The sequence below is a fragment of the Heteronotia binoei genome, chromosome 18, assembly GCF_032191835.1.
Source record: "Heteronotia binoei isolate CCM8104 ecotype False Entrance Well chromosome 18, APGP_CSIRO_Hbin_v1, whole genome shotgun sequence".
Taxonomy (NCBI): Eukaryota; Metazoa; Chordata; class Lepidosauria; order Squamata; family Gekkonidae; genus Heteronotia; species Heteronotia binoei.
In genome coordinates, this window is record NC_083240.1 from 37,830,929 (window position 1) to 37,850,249 (window position 19,321).

At 46.9% G+C, this 19,321-nt stretch overlaps 2 protein-coding genes across 2 annotated transcripts in view; one reads left to right on the plus strand and one right to left on the minus strand.

Moving 5' to 3' along the window:
- The window catches only part of P2RX5 (purinergic receptor P2X 5), a 33,208-nt gene extending 24,306 nt beyond the window's left edge, over window positions 1-8,902 (plus strand). Inside the window, exons 7-12 of the mRNA XM_060259053.1 lie at window positions 1,848-1,986; window positions 3,232-3,368; window positions 3,823-3,916; window positions 6,033-6,098; window positions 8,201-8,283; window positions 8,748-8,902. Of these exons, the coding sequence (XP_060115036.1) occupies window positions 1,848-1,986; window positions 3,232-3,368; window positions 3,823-3,916; window positions 6,033-6,098; window positions 8,201-8,283; window positions 8,748-8,856 (628 nt within the window). The 3' untranslated portion in view covers window positions 8,857-8,902. The remainder of the gene's footprint in view (window positions 1-1,847; window positions 1,987-3,231; window positions 3,369-3,822; window positions 3,917-6,032; window positions 6,099-8,200; window positions 8,284-8,747) is intronic.
- Window positions 8,903-14,945: 6,043 nt separating this feature from the next.
- On the minus strand, window positions 14,946-19,062 carry EMC6 (ER membrane protein complex subunit 6). Its single transcript, XM_060258781.1, has 2 exons — window positions 18,832-19,062; window positions 14,946-15,490 (listed from the first exon to the last, which is right to left on the minus strand). The coding sequence occupies exon 2, from the start codon at window positions 15,447-15,449 to the stop codon at window positions 15,117-15,119; it is 333 nt and encodes a 110-aa protein (XP_060114764.1). The 5' UTR covers window positions 15,450-15,490; window positions 18,832-19,062; the 3' UTR covers window positions 14,946-15,116.
- Window positions 19,063-19,321: the final 259 nt, after the last annotated feature.

Here is a 19,321-nt window from a genome sequence, read left to right on the forward strand (position 1 = left end):
ACTCCAGTGGATGTTGAGGATGGTGCGAAGGCAGCGCTGATGAAAGCGCTCAAGGAGTCGCAGGTGATGACGGTATAAAACCCACGATTCGGAGCCATAGATGAGGGTTGTCATCACAACTGCTTTGTAAACATTGATCTTTGTGCCTTTTTTCAGATGCTTGTTGCTCCACACTCTTTTGTGCAGTCGGCCAAATGCACGGTTTGCCTTTGCCAGCCTGTTGTCAATCTCCTTGTCGATCTTGGCATCTGAGGAGATGATGCACCCCAGGTAGCTGAACTGCTGGACTGTCTTCCGAACTGATTCACCCACAGTGATGCAGGGAGGGTGATAATCTTCCTGGGGTGCAGGCTGGTGGAGAACTTCTGTCTTCTTCAGACTAACTTCTAGGCCGAATAGCTTGGCAGCCTCTGCAAAGCAGGATGTCATATGCTGCAGAGCTGATACCGAGTGGGAGACGAGTGCAGCATCATCAGCAAACAGTAGCTCTCGGATGAGTTTTTCCATTGTCTTGGAGTGTGCCTTTAGTCGCCTCAGGTTGAACAGGCTGCCATCGGTGCGATAGTGGATGTAGACACCATCGTCCTCATCTAGATCTACTGCGGCTCTTTGAAGCATCATGCTAAAGAAGATCGTAAAGAGAGTTGGCGCGAGAACGCAGCCTTGCTTTACACCTGTGCCTATTGGGAAGGGCTCCGAGAGGTCGTTGCAGTGTCTGACTTGGCCTCGCTGGTCTTCGTGTAGCTGGATGATCATGCTGAGGAACCTTGGGGGACATCCTAAACGTTCCAAGATTTGCCACAGGCCTTTCCTGCTAACGGTATCGAAAGCTTTGGTAAGGTCGACAAAAGTCACATACAGACCCTTGTTCTGTTCCCTGCATTTCTCTTGGAGCTGCCTGAGAACAAATACCATGTCGGTGGTGCTCCTGTTAGCTCTGAAGCCGCACTGGCTCTCTGGGAGGAGTTCTTCTGCAATGGTGGGCACCAGTCTGTTCAGGAGTATTCTGGCAAGGATTTTGCCTGCGATGGAGAGCAGGGTTATCCCCCGGTAGTTGGAGCAGTCTGACTTTTCCTCTTTGTTCTTGTATAGGGTGATGATGATTGCATCGCGAAAGTCCTGTGGTAATTTGCCTTGTTCCCAGCAGGTGACAAGTACTTTGTGAAGTGAGCTATGTAGTACTGTGCCCCCATGCTTCCAGATCTCTGGTGGAATTCCATCAACTCCTGCTGCCTTGCCACTTTTCAGTTGCTTGATGGCTTTAACAGTCTCTTCTAGGGTGGGGATCTCATCCAACTCTGTTTTCACCGGTTGAAGTGGGGTGAGGTGGATTGCTGAATCTTGAACTACGCGGTTGGCACTGAAGAGAACCTGAAAATACTCCGACCACCGGTTCAGTATGGATGCCTTGTCGGTGAGGAGCACTTGGCCGTCTGCACTATGCAAGGGACTCTGAGCCTGAGAGTTCTCTGCTACCTAATCTTAAATAGGTACACACATGGCCCAGCTCGACAAGGTCTCGTTTATGTCAGATCTGGCCCTCATAACAAATGAGTTTGACACCCCTGCGCTAGAGTGTCCCCTGCATGATGTGCCCAGCATGATGACATCACTTCCGGGTTAGGCTCCCTGCTGGCAAGTTGGGGGCCCCAAAACTGGGGTGGGGGGGGAGGACCCCCACCCACAGCAAGCTGTTATGCAGAAGGAAGCAAGAGAGAGGAAGAAGGAAGCAGATGACAGCCAGTTCCTTGGGGGTCTGATAGGAGCCTTCTGGGGGCCTGATTCGGCCCCCAAACTGTATGTCTGACACCCCTGCCCTAGACTGTTTGTTTTTTATTCTGACGCAGGACCAACGTTCTGGACACCGAAGACGAGACCTATTTGAAAACGTGCCATTATGGGCCAGAGCATCCTTACTGCCCCATATTCCATCTGGGGAACCTTGTCAAGTGGGCGGGGAGCAACTTCCAGGAAATGGCATCAGAGGTACGGGACTCAGCATGCCCACTGCCTCCTGGGTGACTGGTCTGTCAGATATCTGCTCTTCTAGGGATTCCAACCTCCAGGTGGTGTCTGGAGATCTCCTGGGATTACAACTGATCTCCAGGCAACAGAGATTGGTTCCCCTGAAGAAAAGAACTTTGCATTGGATTTTTATAAACAGTATTTACAATTCATTATTCAGTGAATAATGAAGCGGCCTTCTGTTTGGAGCAGGCTCAGGAAAAGCACCTCAGAGACTGTGAGGGCAGGACTGCCCTTCTTCTGAGAGGGAGGGAGGCAAAGCAGGGCTGGGGGGGGGGGGGTGACACACCCACTGCCCCCCCCCCCCAATCCTTTTGAGAGACAGTTTGGTGTAGTGGTGAAGTGCGTGGACTTTTATCTGAGAGAACCGGGTTTGATTCCCCCACTCCTCCACTTGCAGCTGCTGAAATGGCCTTGGGGCAGCCATAGCTCTTGTTGTCCTTGAAAAGGCAGCTTCTGTAAGAGCTCTCTCAGCCCCACCTACCTCACATAGGGTTGCCAATCCCCAGGTGGGGGCAGGGGATCTCCCAGTTTGGAGGTGCTCCCCCTGCTTCAGGGCCATCAGAAAGCAGGGGGCGGGAAATGACTGCTGGGCACTCCATTATTCCCTATGCAGACCGATTCCCATAGGATATAATGAAGAATTGATCCTTGGGTATCTGGAGGTCTGGAGGGGCTGTTTCTTTGAGATAGAGGCACCACATTTGCAGCATAGCATCCAATACCTCTCCTCAAAAGATCCTCCAAGTTTCAAAAAGATTGGACCAGGGGGTCCAATTCTATGAGACCCCAAAGAAGGTGCTTCTATCCTTCATTATTTCCGAAGGAGGGAAGGCATTTAAAAGGTATGCCGACCCTTTAAAAGGTGTGCAGACCCTTTAAATGTGGTGGCCAGAACTTCCTTTGGACTTCAGTTATGCTGGTCACAACCCTGCTCCTGGCTCCATCCCCAAAGTCCTCAGATATTTCTTGAATTGGACTTGGCAAATCTAACCTCACATGGTGTCTGTTGTGGGGGGGCGAGGGGGAAGGTAGAGATTGTGACCACTCTGAGACTCTGAGATTCAGAGTATAGGGCGGGATATAAATCCAATTTCTTCTTCTGTTGTGTAAACATGGTGGGAGGCTGAAGGCAGTCAACAAAGGACCGGGCTGTGTGATTGTAGTGCCAAACACCCTCTGAAAACCTGTCTCTCTTTTGTCAAGGGTGGTGTGATAGGCATTCAGATTGAATGGGACTGTGACCTTGATAGAGGTGCCTCTGAATGCAACCCTCACTATTCTTTTAGCCGGCTGGATAACAAGTTTGCAGAAAAATCCATCTCATCTGGCTACAACTTCAGGTAACAAACATAGTTTAGTCTGCTTTTTGTGTGTGTTGTACACATTTCCACCTCAAGTTATCCCCCGGGTTCTGGGTCTTTTTCTGTGCTGGAAAAGCTGAAATCTGTGATACAAATATATTTTAAAAATCTTTTGCATATTTCAGCCTCACTTTGCATCACTCATTCCACTCTGTCTGATTTTTTGCTGAATTTATTGAGAATATATTTTTAAAAAGCTTTTGCATATTTTATCCTTCCTTCTCTCAAACATCTGATGTTCATGTCTTGTGGCTCTTAAAATTTGACATTTATTCTATGTGGCTCGTATGTTAAGAAAGTTTGGCCACCCCTGTTATACACAATATTGACTTTGATGGACCAAGGGCCTGATTCAATACAAGGCAGCTTCATGTGAAGATGCTGATGTTTAAGTGAGAAACAGCAAGCAGTGCGTCCATTGTTTGCTTTTTAGATTTGCCAAATATTACAAGGACGCGGCTGATGTTGACTTCCGCACGTTGATCAAGGCATACGGAATCCGCTTTGATGTGATGGTGAACGGCAAGGTAAATGGGCCGCGTGATTAAAAAAAGGCATGTGTGTATTTGTTGCGTGTATATCTAGAGATGCACAGACTGGCCCTTTTTGTTTATTTCTGTATTTGTATGTTGCTTTTGGGAGCCTTTTGGCTGTGCTCCTTTTTGTGGTTGGTGGTGCTGATTATTTAAAAAAAGTACAGTTCCAATAGAATCATATGTCATGTACATCCAAATTCATCTTTTAAAAATCTGCAGTCAGTTTTAACACAACGTGAAATACGTTGCTACATCTGAAGAATGAGTTCAACCAGGGACCTTCCGGCTCACTGCAAGGGTCATATCAGGACACGGACTGCAAGAAGAACCAAGAGAACAAAGGACTTACGATGGGCAGAAGGTGCTCAAATCTGAGTCCAGCTAAAGTTGGGACAAAAGCAGATCTCAGATTGAGACCAGAGCTTGGGTTTGATGGGAAGTTTCATGTTATCCCCTAGAGTAAGAACAAAAAAAGGGGAGGTTACAAGGTGAATTAAGAACAAAGATGAATTAAGAACCTAAAGAGCACTATATTTTGCCACATTGGTTCCATACTGCACTTTGGATTGATCACCTTGGACCACAATCAGAAAAGCACACGTTTAGGAAACATGCACCTGACTTGTGCGCAATGAATTCAGTTGAGGCCTCCCTAACATCTCTCTCCCCCATAAACCACAGATATTGATTAATACACAATTCCAGCTTGGTCTTATATTGATTTATCATTGTAATATTTTTGCAAAGTCTGAAGCCATTGCGTAATTGTTAGGCTTGAAAACCATTTGGCCAAAATGCATCTGGTCAGGGTCGCATAAGGTCTTCGCGTGTCCTGTAGGTTTTTAATCTAAACTGGCTACATTAAGAGCCAGTTTGGTGTAGCGGTTAAGTGTGCGGACTCTCATCTGGGAGAATCGGGTTTGATTCCCCCTCCTCCACTTGCACCTGCTGGAATGGCCTTGGGTCAGCCATAGCTCTGGCAGAGGTTGTCCTTGAAAGGGCAGCTGCTGTGAGAGCCCTCTCCAGCCCAGCCCACCTCACAGGGTGTCTGTTGTGGGGGAGGAAGGTAAAGGAAATTGTGAGCCGCTCTGAGACTCTTCGGAGTGGAGGGCGGGATATAAATCCAGTATCTTCTTCTACCTCACAGGGTGTCTGTTGTGGGGGAAGAAGGAAAAGGAGATTGTGAGCTGCTCTGAGACTCTTTGGAGTGGAGGGCGGGATATAAATCCAATATCTTCATCTACCTCACAGGGTGTCTGTTGTGGGGGAAGAAGGAAAAGGAGATTGTGAGCCGCTCTGAGACTCTTCGGAGTGGAGGGCGGGTTATAAATCCAATATCATCTTCTTCTTTAATTGATTTTTTAAAATATCTTGTAAATGCATACTGGTATTTTTGAATAACTTTTCTGTATTTAATTAAATCTTATATTTATTTCCTTTAACACCGAGCCTGTTAATTTGGATTCATATCAACGTTTAGGTTCTTAAAACTCCCTAGTGAAGTCACTGCTCAGGCTGCCTGGTGGCCAGCCACTGACGGATCCAGATCCGACAATAAATGCAAGATCCATTTTCCAACGAAGTTGTCTACTTGAATCAGGGCTCTAACAGTTCAGACTGAGACGGGAGGTTTTACGTGACTGAAAAATAATTTTTAAAAACCTCCACCTCAGAAACATGCATGCTGGGAGGAGCTTTCGAGCCTGGCCTTTCCTTGAGACACGCGAGTTTTCTGAGTAAAGGGAATTTTTTTTGTTCTATGGATGAACATTTGTGATGCCCAATGTGCAGTTTTAAGTGGAACGCGCCACAAACAGAGTTAGTGCTTCAGCGATGGCCAGACAAAAGCAGTGGTGATCGGAAGTGGAGCCCAGATCTTACCTGCAGTGTTGCACCAGTGAAAATTGACCAGGATGACCACAGTTTAAAAGGAGAGGAGTTGATATATAGAGAGAGGATCACTTTGGCCCTGGTGGCACTGCAAAACTGAACTCTCGAATCTGGCATTTCTCAACACACAAATAATTACGGCTGCGATCTGAACGCTATGTAGGAAGTTCGGCTGACACACCAATTTTTAATCTCATTTATGTTACTTTTCTTTCAGGCAGGGAAATTCAACATTATTCCAACCGTTATCAATGTGGGATCAGGCCTGGCACTCATGGGCGCCGTAAGTGCATCATATTCCAGTTGGATCTGGCAGCTGGGCTGCAAAGAGGGGAAGCCTACGAGGGGCAGTGGCTCAGCGGCAGAGCATCCGCTTGACATGCAAAAGGTCCCATGTTCAATCCCTCCCATTTCCAGTTCAAAGGATCAGGAGAGAGAGAGATAGAGAGATAGAGAGAGAGAGAGAGAGATGATAGATAGATAGATAGATAGATAGAAGATAGATAGATAGAAGATAGATAGATAGAAGATAGATAGATAGATAGATAGAAGATAGATAGAAGATAGATAGATAGATAGATGATAGATAGAAGATAGATGATAGATAGATAGATGATAGATAGATAGATGATAGATAGATAGATGATAGATAGATAGATGGATGATAGATGATAGATGGATGATAGATGATAGATGGATGATAGATGGATGATAGATGATAGATGATAGATGATAGATGATAGATAGATAGATAGATAGATAGATAGATAGATAGATAGATAGATAGATAGATAGATAGATAGATAAATTTTATTTGTATCCTGCCCTCCCCCGCCGAAGCAGGCTCAGGGCGGTGAAAGGTGATGTGAAAGATGTCAACCTAAGACCCTGGGGAGCTGCTGCCAGACACAGTAGACCCGGGGTGTCAAAGATGCAGTTCAAGGGCCAAATCAGGCCCCCGAGCAACTGGCTGTCATCTGCTTCTTTCTCCCTCTCTCTTGCTTCCTTCTGCATAACAGCTTGCTTTGCCAGGCTTGCTCAATCACACAGCAGAGCTACTGAGCCAAACCTCTCTTCCTTCTATTGACTGAGGCTCCCCCCCCCTCCCCAGTCCCTGGGGAAGGAAAGAAAGAGCCAGAGCTTCCTTTGCCCGCTTCCCTGGATCCCATGGGAGAAATACAAAGAAAGCACCCTTAAAAGGCCAATCAGTGCTAATGTTTTAAGTTTCTTTTTTTTTTTTTAAATTAAATTTGTGTTTGTCTGCTACCTAATCTTAAACAGGTATACACATAGCCCAACCCGACATGGTCCGGCCCCTCAAGGTCTCATTTATGTCAGATCTGGCCCACATAACAAATGAGATTGACACCCCTGCAACAGACAGAGACTGACTGGATGGACCAGTGGTCCGATTCAGTATAAGGCAGCTTCATGCGTCCGTGTGTCATCCTGAAATCCTTGGGAGCGGAGGAAGATGCTACAGAGGTGACAGAAGTAGTAGCAACATATCAGCTCTCATTATGCATTTTGAGTGACCTTTTGAATGAGAAAGGGGGGGATTTTTGTCTGGTGTCCCACAATGGCTCTTGGTAGCCCAGGGATTCCAGCCCCCATGTGGAACCTGGAAAATCCCTGGAACCTGAGCTCTTTTTGTAGCAGGAACTCCTTTGCATATTAGACCACACCCCTCTTGTGTAGCCAGTCCTTTGAGAGCTTATAGGGCTCTTAGTCTGGGGCCTACTGTAAGCTCTTGGAGGATTGACCGCATCAAGAAGGTGTGGCCTAATATGCAAAGGAGTTCTTGCTACAAAAAAAGCCCCTGAACTACACCTCATCTCAGACTGCAGAGACCAGTTCCCCTGGAGAAAACGGATGCTTTGGAGGGTAGACTCTATGGCCTTATACAGTATACTCCAGTGGTGACCAATGGTAGCTCTCCAGATGTTTTTTGCCTACAACTCCCATCAGCCCCAGCCATTGGCCATGCTGGCTGGGGCTGATTGACGTTGTAGGCAACAAACATCTGGAGAGCTACCGTTGGCCACCCCTGGTATACTCCACTGAGGTCCCTGTCCTCTCTAGGCTCCATCTCTGTATAGGAGTTTCCCAACCAGGATCTGGCAACCCTACCCCCATCCCCTGCTGGTGGCCTGGGGAGACCTGGCAACCCTCTAGGAGCACCGTACCCTTCTCCCCAAAATGACTGACCCACCCATTTATTTAGAAACCTGCAGGCAATATCTCCACGGTGCACACACACAGAATTGCTAAACCAACAAAGCAAGCGGCACGCATCAGAGATCCCAGCATGCCTCAGAGCACATACACAACTGCAAGGGGAAATTTATATTATGCTGTTAACCATATTTCATGGTTTGTTTGCAGGGTGCTTTCTTTTGCGATCTGGTGCTCCTCTATCTGATCAAAAAGAGCAATTTTTACCGGGGCAAAAAATATGAAGAAGTAAGGTACGTTTGCCTCCAGGTATGAAGGGTGATGGTTTCCGGGCTTTGCACATTGAGGGGACCTTTTCCATGCAGATTTGCAGGGCTTTTTCTTGAGCAGGAACGCCGTTCCAGCTGACTTGGCGTCAAGGGAGGGGGGCTGATATGCAAATGAGTTCCTGCTGGGCTTTTTTCTACAAAAAAAGCCCTGTGTGAAAAAATGGTGACATCACAGGGTATGGCCTGATATGCAAATAGATTCCCCCAGGAGGAGTTGTCCTTGAAAGGGCAGCTTCTGGGAGAGCTCTCAGCCCCACTTACCTCACAGGGTGTCTGTTATGGGGGAAGAAGATAAAGGAGATTGTAAGCCACTCTGCGATTCAGAGTGATGGGCGGGGTATAAATCTACAATCTACTTCTCCCCCACCCCCTCAAATGTACAAAACAGTACATGACCTTTCCCTCCTCTGCTTCTGTCCTCACGGCAGGTCGAGTGTAAGAAAACCCTTGCCCGAAAGTACGGTCAACGGGAACCAGAGCGATGACTCTTTGTCCAGACTGGATCAGCTGAGGCAAATGCAGACTGTGGAGACCTAGCACCTGAGCCGTCAGCTGGGAAATGCACCCTGCAAAGGCTAGAGCGGCAAATTGAGCAACCACAGACCTCGTGACTGGGCAGATGCCAGGAGGCAGAAGTCCACTTTGGCCTTGTCGGCGTTAAGAGCTCCTTGTTTCCCAGCTGCAGGCATTCAGCAGAGGACATCTGTGCTGGTTAATACAAGATTTTACATGTTTTTTATAAACCCAAAGGCAAAAACCATGTACATATCTCGGTCTGACCGAGACAATGAAGTTCTGTCTGTGTAGCCTCCTGGAAGGCACATCTCAGCCTGCCAATCTTACAGCTGGTCCGAGGGCTGCCATTTTCAGGCCTAATGAGCTTTTATTGGGGTGGGGGAGAGAGCTGTTGAAAGCCATCAAGCCAGGCCTTCCCCCCCCCCCCGCCCCCGACATCATGATGGAAGACTTTTGTAAAGCAACAAACTGAAACCTTTCAAGCTGCTTGCTCATCCATCCTTTACCTCTATTAGCTGGTTTCTCAGTGGACAACTGAACAAACTTGTAGATAGATCCAAGCGGGCAGCCGAGTTGGTCTGAAGCAGTTGAACAAAGCAGGAGTCAAGTTGCACCTTTAAGACCAACCAATTTTTATTTAGAACGTAAGCTTTCGTGTGCTCTTAAGCACACTTCATCAGACGAGGAATCCAGCACAGTGAGCAAAGCCATACATAGCTGAGCAGAGCCATACGTAGCTGGTAGGCAGTGGCCCAGAATGCAACATGGTACAGATTTAAACCAGATAATTTTACTTCACTGTCGTTGGTTCTTAAATCTGTACCATGTTCTTCCTGATGTTGAGCCAGAAACTCTTTTCAACCCATTGGTTCTGGTTCTACCTTCCGGGGCCACAGAAAACAATTCCACACCATCCTCTAGATGACAGCCCTTCAAGTACTTGAAGATGGTGATCATATCACCTCTCAGCTGCCTCCTCTCCAGGCTAAACACACCCAGCTCCTTCAGCCTTTCTTCATAGGACTTGGTCTCCAGACCCCTCACCATCTTTGTTGCCCTTCTCTGGACCCGTTCCAGCTTGTCTATATCCTTCTTAAAATGGTACTTTCCATCCTTCTCTTTTAACTAAAGCTGAAGCAAAGGTTGACTTCCAGATCTTCAGGAGTCCAATTTCCTTACGGATCATTTTTGTCATTATCAACAGTATCTCTAGTCTTTGTTTTGCAATTGTATTATTTAAGCTGCATTATTTAACTGTTGGCCAATTAGCTTTTCTGTTACTAGAAGTAGCTTAGGCCTAGGGAGAGCTTTGTTCAAATCCCCAGGACACTGGGTAACTGAGGGCTGTGTCATTCTTTTAGCCTAACCTACCTCGCAGGGGTGCTGTGAGGAAAAACAGAGGAAGACAAACCAAGTATATTGCCCTGAATTCCTTGGAGGAAGGACAAGATTTTTTGAATTATTTTTTAATATATTTTTTTGCAAAATGCCTTTTGTTTCTGACAGAGGAAGAACTTACATGTTACAAGCTCTCCTGGAGGATGCACAACATCTCTGTCCACGGAGGCATATTCTAACCCTCTGTGGGATCTCTGACCATCGGGCAATGGCCGCCCAGCATCAGGAATGGCATTGCAGCAGTGAACCCCGAGCACGATGCTTTGCTTTTCCCACAGGAATAAACAGCAAACGTATGAGAGAAAGGGGACCAGCCTCAACGAGGTGTGAGTTAAAATCTGCTTCCTGCCCCTGGTAACTCATCATTACAAAGCTGGCACCCTGGGCGAGGCTAACTTTTGGAGCCTCCCCTGCACTGATAATTAACTGAGTTGCACGGGGTGGGGGGTGCCCAGTCCGGCACCCTCAGAAGGCCAGCGCCCTAGGTAATCACCTAGTTTGGCTAGTGGCAGGGCCAGCCCTAATTACAAATCACATTGACTCCAGTTTTTATAGACCTGCCCCACACCAAGCCCCCATTTAAATTTTGTTCCTTGATCACACCTGAGTGCAACAGAATCTTGCAAAGTAGTTTTTGTGCTTGTAAATACGCAGTCTTTATGGACAGGAATGCTGCCTGTTCTGTGGAAAAACCATAGCCGGTTTTTTAAGAATTCATGTGAATAGCTGGAGGAAAGATACCGGCCTAAATTATAAAGTGCCAATTTTTAATATATATAAATAAATACATGTATTTAAAATGCATGAGCTGTGCTGTGATCTGCTACTGGCAAAAAGCCAGTTAAAAAGTAAATATCATTAACTAATTGCCTTGGGTAGAAAGCTGAGTTAGGAGTTTTGAAATCTTAAAGGATGATGTGAATAAGGGAAAGAAGCAAAGCAACATTTCCCCCCCCCCCCCAGAATGCTCGCTAGCTTTCTTCTTATTGCAGCAGTATTAAACTTAGCTCAATGTGAACAAAATATCCAGTATATCTACCTTAGCTATGTGAAGACAGCTATAGTATAATTTGGCCCAGGGGTGGAATTCTAGCAGGGGCTCCTTTGTATATTAGGCCACACCCCCTTGATGAAGCCAGTCCTCCTGGAGCTTACAAAAAAAGCATTGTCAGCTCTTGGAGGATTGGATACATCGGGCTGTGTGACCTAATAGGCAAAGGGGCTCCTGTTAGAATTCCACCCTGGTTTGGCCAAAATGTATTATGTAGGGCTATATCAAATATTTGCCTTTTCTAGCTGTTATTTTCTTTCCCTGAATCCGTCACATTGGTGAGCCCGTCCAAACAGGGGATCACAAAGCCACTGGGATGCTTTCTCTCGTTTGCTGCAGCTGACCTGATGCCATCACCAGTGGTTGGTAAATAAAGGAGTGCCATCAAGTTGCTGAAAGGGGAAGTATTTTTCAGCACTGCTGAAAGTGGTAGCAGAAAACAGCGTGCAGTTTTGAGCTGGCCCTAAATTTACGTACAGTTGCTGGTGACTGCTAATTAATCTAGAGGATGTACTCGGGGCTTTTTCTGAGCAGGAACGCAGCTCCAGCTGGCTTGGCATCAGAAGATGCGGCTTAATATGCAAATGAGTTCCTGCACTCTTTCTACAAAAAAGCCCTGTGTGAAACAATGACGATGTCAGTGATTGTGGCTTCATGTGCAAATGAGTTCCTGCTCGGCTTTTTCCTACAAACAAAAAGCCCTGGATGTACTGTAAAAATAATGTAAAGCCTGGAATTTAAAGCCATAGTAAAGGAAACTGAAACCCATCAAGGCCAAAATGGATGGCACGCGTGTGTGTAGCTAGATTGTTCACAGGCTTCTTGCAAAGGTCAGAATTAATGAAACTTTTAAGTCCAGCTGTACACCTAGCTGTCACATTGACCAAGGATTTGGGCTGTGACTCAAAGCCCAATAGGGCTGTTGCCTGACACTGTTGCAAAAGCGAACCTTAATGTGAAGAAGATGATATTGGATTTATATCCCGCCCTCCACTCCAAAGAGTCTCAGAGCGGCTCACAATCTCCTTTACCTTCCTCCCCCACAACAGACACCCTGTGAGGTGGGCAGGGCTGGAGAGGGCTCTCACAGCAGCTGCCCTTTCAAGGACAACCTCTGCCAGAGCTATGGCTGACCCAAGGCCATGCTAGCAGGTGCAAGTGGAGGAGTGGGGAATCTAACCCGGTTCTCCCAGATAAGAGTCCTCACACTTAGCCACTACACCAAACTGGCTCTAGCCCCAAACCCCGTTTTTAATACCAAGGGTCAACAGAAATAAATGGAAAGACAAAGTAGAACAAAACAGAAGGGGGCCTCTGACCATATGCAGAATATCCCTCATAGCTAACTAGCTTGGAATTAAGAAGCAAGGTTTTTGGGGTAGCTATCAGGGAAGCACAAGCCTCGGTTCGTTGCTAACATGGGGGAATTAAGTAGCCTAGAGACTGGCATAGGACTGAGCCTGCTGTCTATCACGGAGAGACCTCTGCTTTGCCTGGGGCTTATCACTCATAAAGCACTTTCATACAAACCAGAACATAGATGCAGACTGGAAGGCATCCGGCACTGGATTTGCCATCTCACTCAGCAATCTCTGACCCTTCTTCTCCAAGCAGAATCCACTTTTATAAAGCCAGTGCACTGGAAGGACTTGAGTTGTGCTTGTCTCTGTATTGCCAAAGTGAAGGATCACTGTTTGCAATAACCACACCAGTGCCTGCGTGCACCTGAGAGCCATGTGATTTGAATACAGTTTACTGTGAACTAAATTCAACGTTGAGCGTTCGTTTTCTTGGAAAGCTGTTTTAGGATTCTTCTTGGCTTAAGCTGTGCTTGTTATCTGTCCAGAATCTTTTTTTGTGGTTCTGTTTTGTATGTGCGCAATGAAAGGGCCTGACTGGGGCACAGGGAGACCATAAATTAGGGGGGGGGGGGGGGAGAGATAGCACTGGGGGCAGCAGCAGTGAGACAGCCAGGAAAGGGAGTGAAAAACCTGTTCGCAGCAGAGGCCGCTGGGAAGTTCCACGCAAAGGACGAGTTAACTCCTATCCCCTCATGTTTGCACCTACTTCTGGAGACAGCGTTAGGGTTCGATTGCAGCTGCTCTGCTGCTTGAGGAAATCCAGCAGTCCCATTCTAAGCGCTTCTGCAGAGTGGCTGTCACAGCCAGCTACGGGCAGTGGCCAAGGGAATGAGCCACAAAACGATGACATTCACAGAATCCTCTCCTCAACCACAAACCAAGCAGGAAGGAGGGAAGAGAGGAGGGAGTGATGGTGGGGATGTTCCTGGCACATTTAAGAAATTGCACTGAAGAAGATACTGGATTTGTACCCTGCCCTCCACTCTGAATCTCAGAGCGGCTCACCATCTCCTTTACCTCCCCTCCACCCCCCCCCCCACCACAGACATCCTGTGAGGTAGGTGGGGCTGAGAGAGCTCTTACAGCAGCTGCCCTTTCAAGGACGACTCCTGTGAGAGCTATGGCTGACCCAAGGCCATTCCAGCAGGTGCAAGTGGAGGAGTGAGGGAATCAAACATAAGAACATAAGAGAAGCCATGTTGGATCAGGCCAATGGCCCATCCAGTCCAACACTCTGTATCACACAGCGGCCAAAATACACAAACACACACACACACACACACAGTGGCTAATAGCCACTGATGGACCCCTGCTCCATATTTTTATCCAATCCCCTCTTGAAGCTGGCTATGCTTGCAGCCGCCACCACCTCCTGTGGCAGTGAAATAAGAACATAAGAGATGAGAGGTTCTCCCAGATAAAAGTCCGTGCACTTAACCACTACACCAAACTGGATGGGCCAGGCTAGACCAATCTCATCAGATCCTGGAAGCTAAGCCCTGCTTAGACCTTGGATGTGAGACCACCAAGGGATTCTGGGCTCACCCTGCAGAGGGTGGCGATAGCAAATGACCTCTGTCTGCCTTCTGCCTAGAAGACCCTACGGGGTTTCCATAAGCCAGTTGCCACCCAACAGCACTTCCCACCACCAAAGTGTGCTGAGCACACTGGGTCTGAGTCAACGTGTTTAGGGCTGGGCAGGTGAGTACTTTTAGGTTAGGCAGACTCTTCCACTTCCCTGCCTGCATCCTGGGGACAGAAATGCTGATTTGCCCCCTGCTCAACTACCAAGAGCCCCGTGGCGCAGAGTGTTAAAGCTGCAGTACTGCAGTCTTAAGCTCTGCTCACGACCTGAGTTCGATCCCCGGCGGAAGCTTGCTCGAGGTTGACAGCCTTCCATCCTTCCGAGGTCAGTAAAATGAGTACCCAGCTTGCTGGGGGGAAAGTGTAGATGACTGGGGAAGGCAATGGCAAACCACCCCGTAAAAAAGTCTGCCGTGAAAACGTTGTGAAAGCAACGTCACCCCAGAATCGGAAACGACTGGTGCTTGCACAGGGGGCCTTTCATTTCCAACTACCAAGACAGCAAATACGAATATGAAGACTTCATGCTTTCTGAACCTACACAGTGCCTTTCCTAAGCCATAAGCAAGACGTTGGCCGCTGTCCAAACTTTCTAAAGCTAAATGAAGCTGCCCCACACATTTCTGATGCTGAGCTTGGTAGCAGTAAAAGAAGCGGCTGGGGAGGTGGGGGTTCTTCAGACATCTTTTTTTTCTTTAAGAAAAAAAAATCCAAGCTGTTTTCCATTCCCTTTAATTAGAAGGATTCTACAACCTTGTTTTCTGACATAAGTTACAGACAGCGTTAGCAGTGCAATGAATGGATCGACAACCCCCCCTCCCCGGGAAAATGGTTTAGCAGAGGTCACCTTGCTTCATTAAAACCATTCGAGCTCGGCGCAGCTCCTCCTAGTAAACGTGGACCATGCCGTACAAGAAAGTCCAAAAGAGGACGTACGTGAAGAGGCCCCCGATCAGCCCCCCAGTGAAAAGGGGCCGCCGCGATTTAAAGTACTTGCTCCACCGCCTCCCGGCTTTTAGGACCAAAAGCACCGAGAGCAGGACGGAGGCCAGGAAGTAGAAGATGAATCCGTGCAGGCCGGTCAGGCCGAGAATGCCAGCCGTCGCTCCCGAGAGGGCAGACACCGACGTCCTGCAGTAATCCAGGATAGCCGCGTTCCCTCGGACGGCCACTTCGCTGATGAACTGGGGGCCTTCCCGCTTGGCCACAACCACAGCCATGGCTTAAGACGCTGGCTCCAGCGATGTCACTTTCAAGGTTTCTGTTTTAAAAAAAAAATCAGTAATTCAGGTTTGTTTGGGAAAAATGAAACAGAACTACAGATATAAGCAATGATGTTTATAATGCATGCTATATTTCAAAAAGTAAATTAGGCAGACAAGAACATCTTTAAGGAAAAAAAGTATCCTTAGTTTAACCCTAAAAAAAAAAAAAAGGTAGTCCCCTGTGCAAGCACCAGTCGTTTCCGACTCTGGGGTGTGGTCGCTTTCACGTTTTCACGGCAGACTTTTTACGGGGTGGTTTGCCATTGCCTTCCCCAGGCATCTACACTTTCCCCCCAGCAAGCTGGGTACTCATTTGACCGACCTCGGAAGGATGGAAGGCTGAATCAATCTTGAGCCAGCTACCTGAACCAGCTTCCGCTGGAATTGAACGCAGGTCGTGAGCAAAGGGCTCTGACTGCCATACTGCAGCTTTACCACTCTGCGCCACGGGGCTCTTCTCTGTAAATAAGTTTCGTAAATAAAATGTACAAAACAGTTTACTCACTCTTGCTTTCATGGCTCTATTCCTATAACTCCATTGTACGCCTTACAAATTGCCTTCATGTCCTTTTGAAATGGCATTCCTAAACTCTACTGTGAACCATGTAAAAAGCTTCCTTATCACTGTGAGCTCTTATTATAATTATTTATTAGTAAACATTGGATAAGTTGAGTATGATGTATAACTAGTTTTTTTGTTGCATGGAAAGGTTTTCTTGGTGATTTATATTGATCTACATGGCATATTGAACTGGGATAGAAAATTAACTCCTTGATTTATTTTGGGTTGGCTCCGTAACTTCCTGATATTTTCTGTGGTTCTCAAACTCACGTATCACAAGGTTATTAAGGGAAAGGCAGATGTTAGCAAATGTCAAGGAGGTCAACACGTTGCAGCGAAGATCAAAAAAGAAAAGAATCCGGTGACACCTATTGTAAAGGCTTTTACACGGTAATGTTTGTTAATCTTTAAGGTGCCACTGAACAATTTCAAAGAAAGCAAACTCATCAGATCCTTGTGGCAAAGAGAAGAAACAGGCCTAATTTATCGCCCTGATTTTGTCTCTTTTACTAAGAAACAGAATTCCAGTTCAAACAACACAATTTAGAACAGATTAAAATCAAGAACTTCAGAATGTATTAGATGGGGGAAGGGGGGGGGGAATGAGAAGCTTTTAGGTGTTTTAAAGATAAGTGGCAGTCAGCATAGTACTGTGGCTAACTGATGGCATTTTAATCCAAAAAAGCTGCTGGTTAAAATCTCACCTCTGCCACAAAGTCACCAGGTGGCCTTAGGCCAGGATCTCTTTCTCATCATGATCTATCAGCAATATGAGGGATGATAATGCTTGTGGGAATTATAACAACAATACATACAAAGTACAGTGAATGCTGACAGTGCTGTACAGTCTTATACCAGAAACAAAGTCTTATGATCTGCCACAAAGCCAAGTCTAGAGCAGGTGGCAAATATGCAAAACAGAGTCAGTGTTAGTAGCAAAATAAAGCAAAAGTCCAGTGACACCTTAAAAATGAACACAGTAAGCTGCTACTGGACTTAAAAATGTTTTTTAACTTCATTTATACCTTGCCTTTGTAACAAATGGGGACCCAAAGAGACTTATATCATTCTTCTTTCCTCTATTTTACCAAACAACAGACTTGTGAGGTAGGTTCAGCTGAGTGTACGTGACTGGCCTAAGAAGTCTGAATTCTGTGGCACCTTGAAGACCAACACAGTTTTTACTAGGGTGTAAGCTTTCGCGTACATGCACACTTCCTCATATACTTCATCCAGACCTTTAATGGCATAGCATACACACATTTTCATATATAAAAGCTTATACCTTGAATAAAGCTTCATTGGGGTACAGAGATTCAGAGTATAGGGCGGGATATAAATCCAATATCATCATCTTATCTTCTTAAAGGTGTCACTGGATTCAAATTTTGTTCTGCTGCTTCAGACCAACGTGGCTATCCATCTGAGTCTGACTGGCCTAAGGTTACTCAGCCACTTCTATAGCAGTTTGGGGATTTGAATCTTGGCCTGACACTCTAACCACTACACCTCACTGCCTTTCTTATACAATTTAATAAACGTTTAATAGCTTTGTATCAGGAGTAGCCTCAATAGCACAAACACTTGGATGAGTTCTCAAGTTCCATAGAAGTCTTCATTTTGTATGTCCCAATTGGGGTTGAAAACATTACATTAGCTGCAAGCTTTTGCATTGTTACTTTCATTTATATTATTATGTTATTTTCTCTTCCAGTAGATCATGATGGATCTTGTGAGCTACTGGCATTAAAGTTGTAAGCTACTACGTAGCTCCTTCATCATGCCCTCCTCCCCTTTTGCACTGGTTTAAAGAGTTCTACCGGAATTGTCAAGGATGCCAGCCTCCAGATAGGACCTGGAGTTCCCCCCGGAATTATAGTGCATCTACAGATGACAGAAATCAGTTTCCCTGCAGAAAATAGAGGGTGGACTCTGGCATTGTACCCAATATGGATTCCTGTCTTTGCCAGGATCATCCCAAAACCACAAGACTTTCCCAGTCTGGGAACCCCACCCCAATCCCCCGCCCGTGGCCTGGGGAGACCTGGCAGCCCTAACTGCAACGCTTGCCTAGTTTGCATATTTTCAGTGGTCCTAATTTTGAAAAATGCATTTGTACACCTTTAGGGTTGCCAGGTCCAGTTCAAGAAATACCTGGGGACTTTGGGCGTGGAGTCAGGAGACTTTGGGGTGGAGCCAGGGTGTGACAAGCATAATTGAAATCCAAAGGGAATTCTGGCCATCAGATTTAAAGGGACCACACACCTTTTAAATGCCTTCCCTTCATTGGAAATAATGAAGGATAGGGGCACCTTCTTTTGGGGCTCATAGAATTGGACCCCCTGGCCCAATATTTTTGAAACTTGGAGGTTGTTTTGAGGAGAGGCACTGGATGTTATGCTGCAAATTTGGTGTCTCTACCTCAAAAAACAGCCCCCCCCCAGAATCCCACAGATCAATTCTCCATTATACCTATGAGAATCGGTCTCCATGGGGAATAATGGAGTGCCCAGCAGACATTTTCCCCTCTCCACACTTTCTGATGACCCTGAAGCAGGGGAAGGGCCTTCAAACCGGGGGATCCCCTGCCTCGACCTGGGGATTGGCAACCTTTGAGTCTTCGAAGGGCCACTGTGATCCTTCGCCAACGAAACCGGAGTGAGCCAAGGTCTTCTCCCCACCATGACAACCCCACTGCGATGACGCCACCAAGCCGCCCCGGATTCCTGCGTCGGCCGTGCCTTTTTCCCCTTCCAAACCAGGGATTTCTCTCACCGCTTTTTTCGCCACGAACCCACCGAACAACAGCCACTCCTCAGCCCCCCTTTACCGAAAGCGGCATCCCGCCGCCATCTTGAAACAGAGAGGATGCTGGGAACGAGAGGGGACCAGGCGTCGGCTTCCCCGGCGCTAACGCTTCCCCCTTCCGCCCGCAACCGTAGAGACTTCGCTATCGCCACGCCACTTCCGGCTCAGACCGGAAGTGTTCCTGCTCCGATAGGAAACGTCAAGCTGGGAGCTTGCTGCGCCAGATCCAGAAATAAAATGAAACAAAATCTGTGTGACACCTTTTATTGCCACCGGCCCAAATGACCGTCAGTATTGTGCTTGAGCAGTATTGTGCTTTAACCGCAGAGACTTGAAGCAGTCACTGTACAGTGGGACTATGACATCTTGCCATTTGGATGTTATGCCTTTGTTGGTACGCTCCAAGATGGTATTAGCCCTTTTTGTTGCTGCTTCGCACTGGCTGCTCATATTTAAC

Coding starts and splice junctions, on each gene's coding strand:
- EMC6 (XM_060258781.1), bottom strand. CDS start 15,449: ATGGCTGTGGTTGTGGCCAAGCGGGAAGGCCCCCAGTTCATCAGCGAA.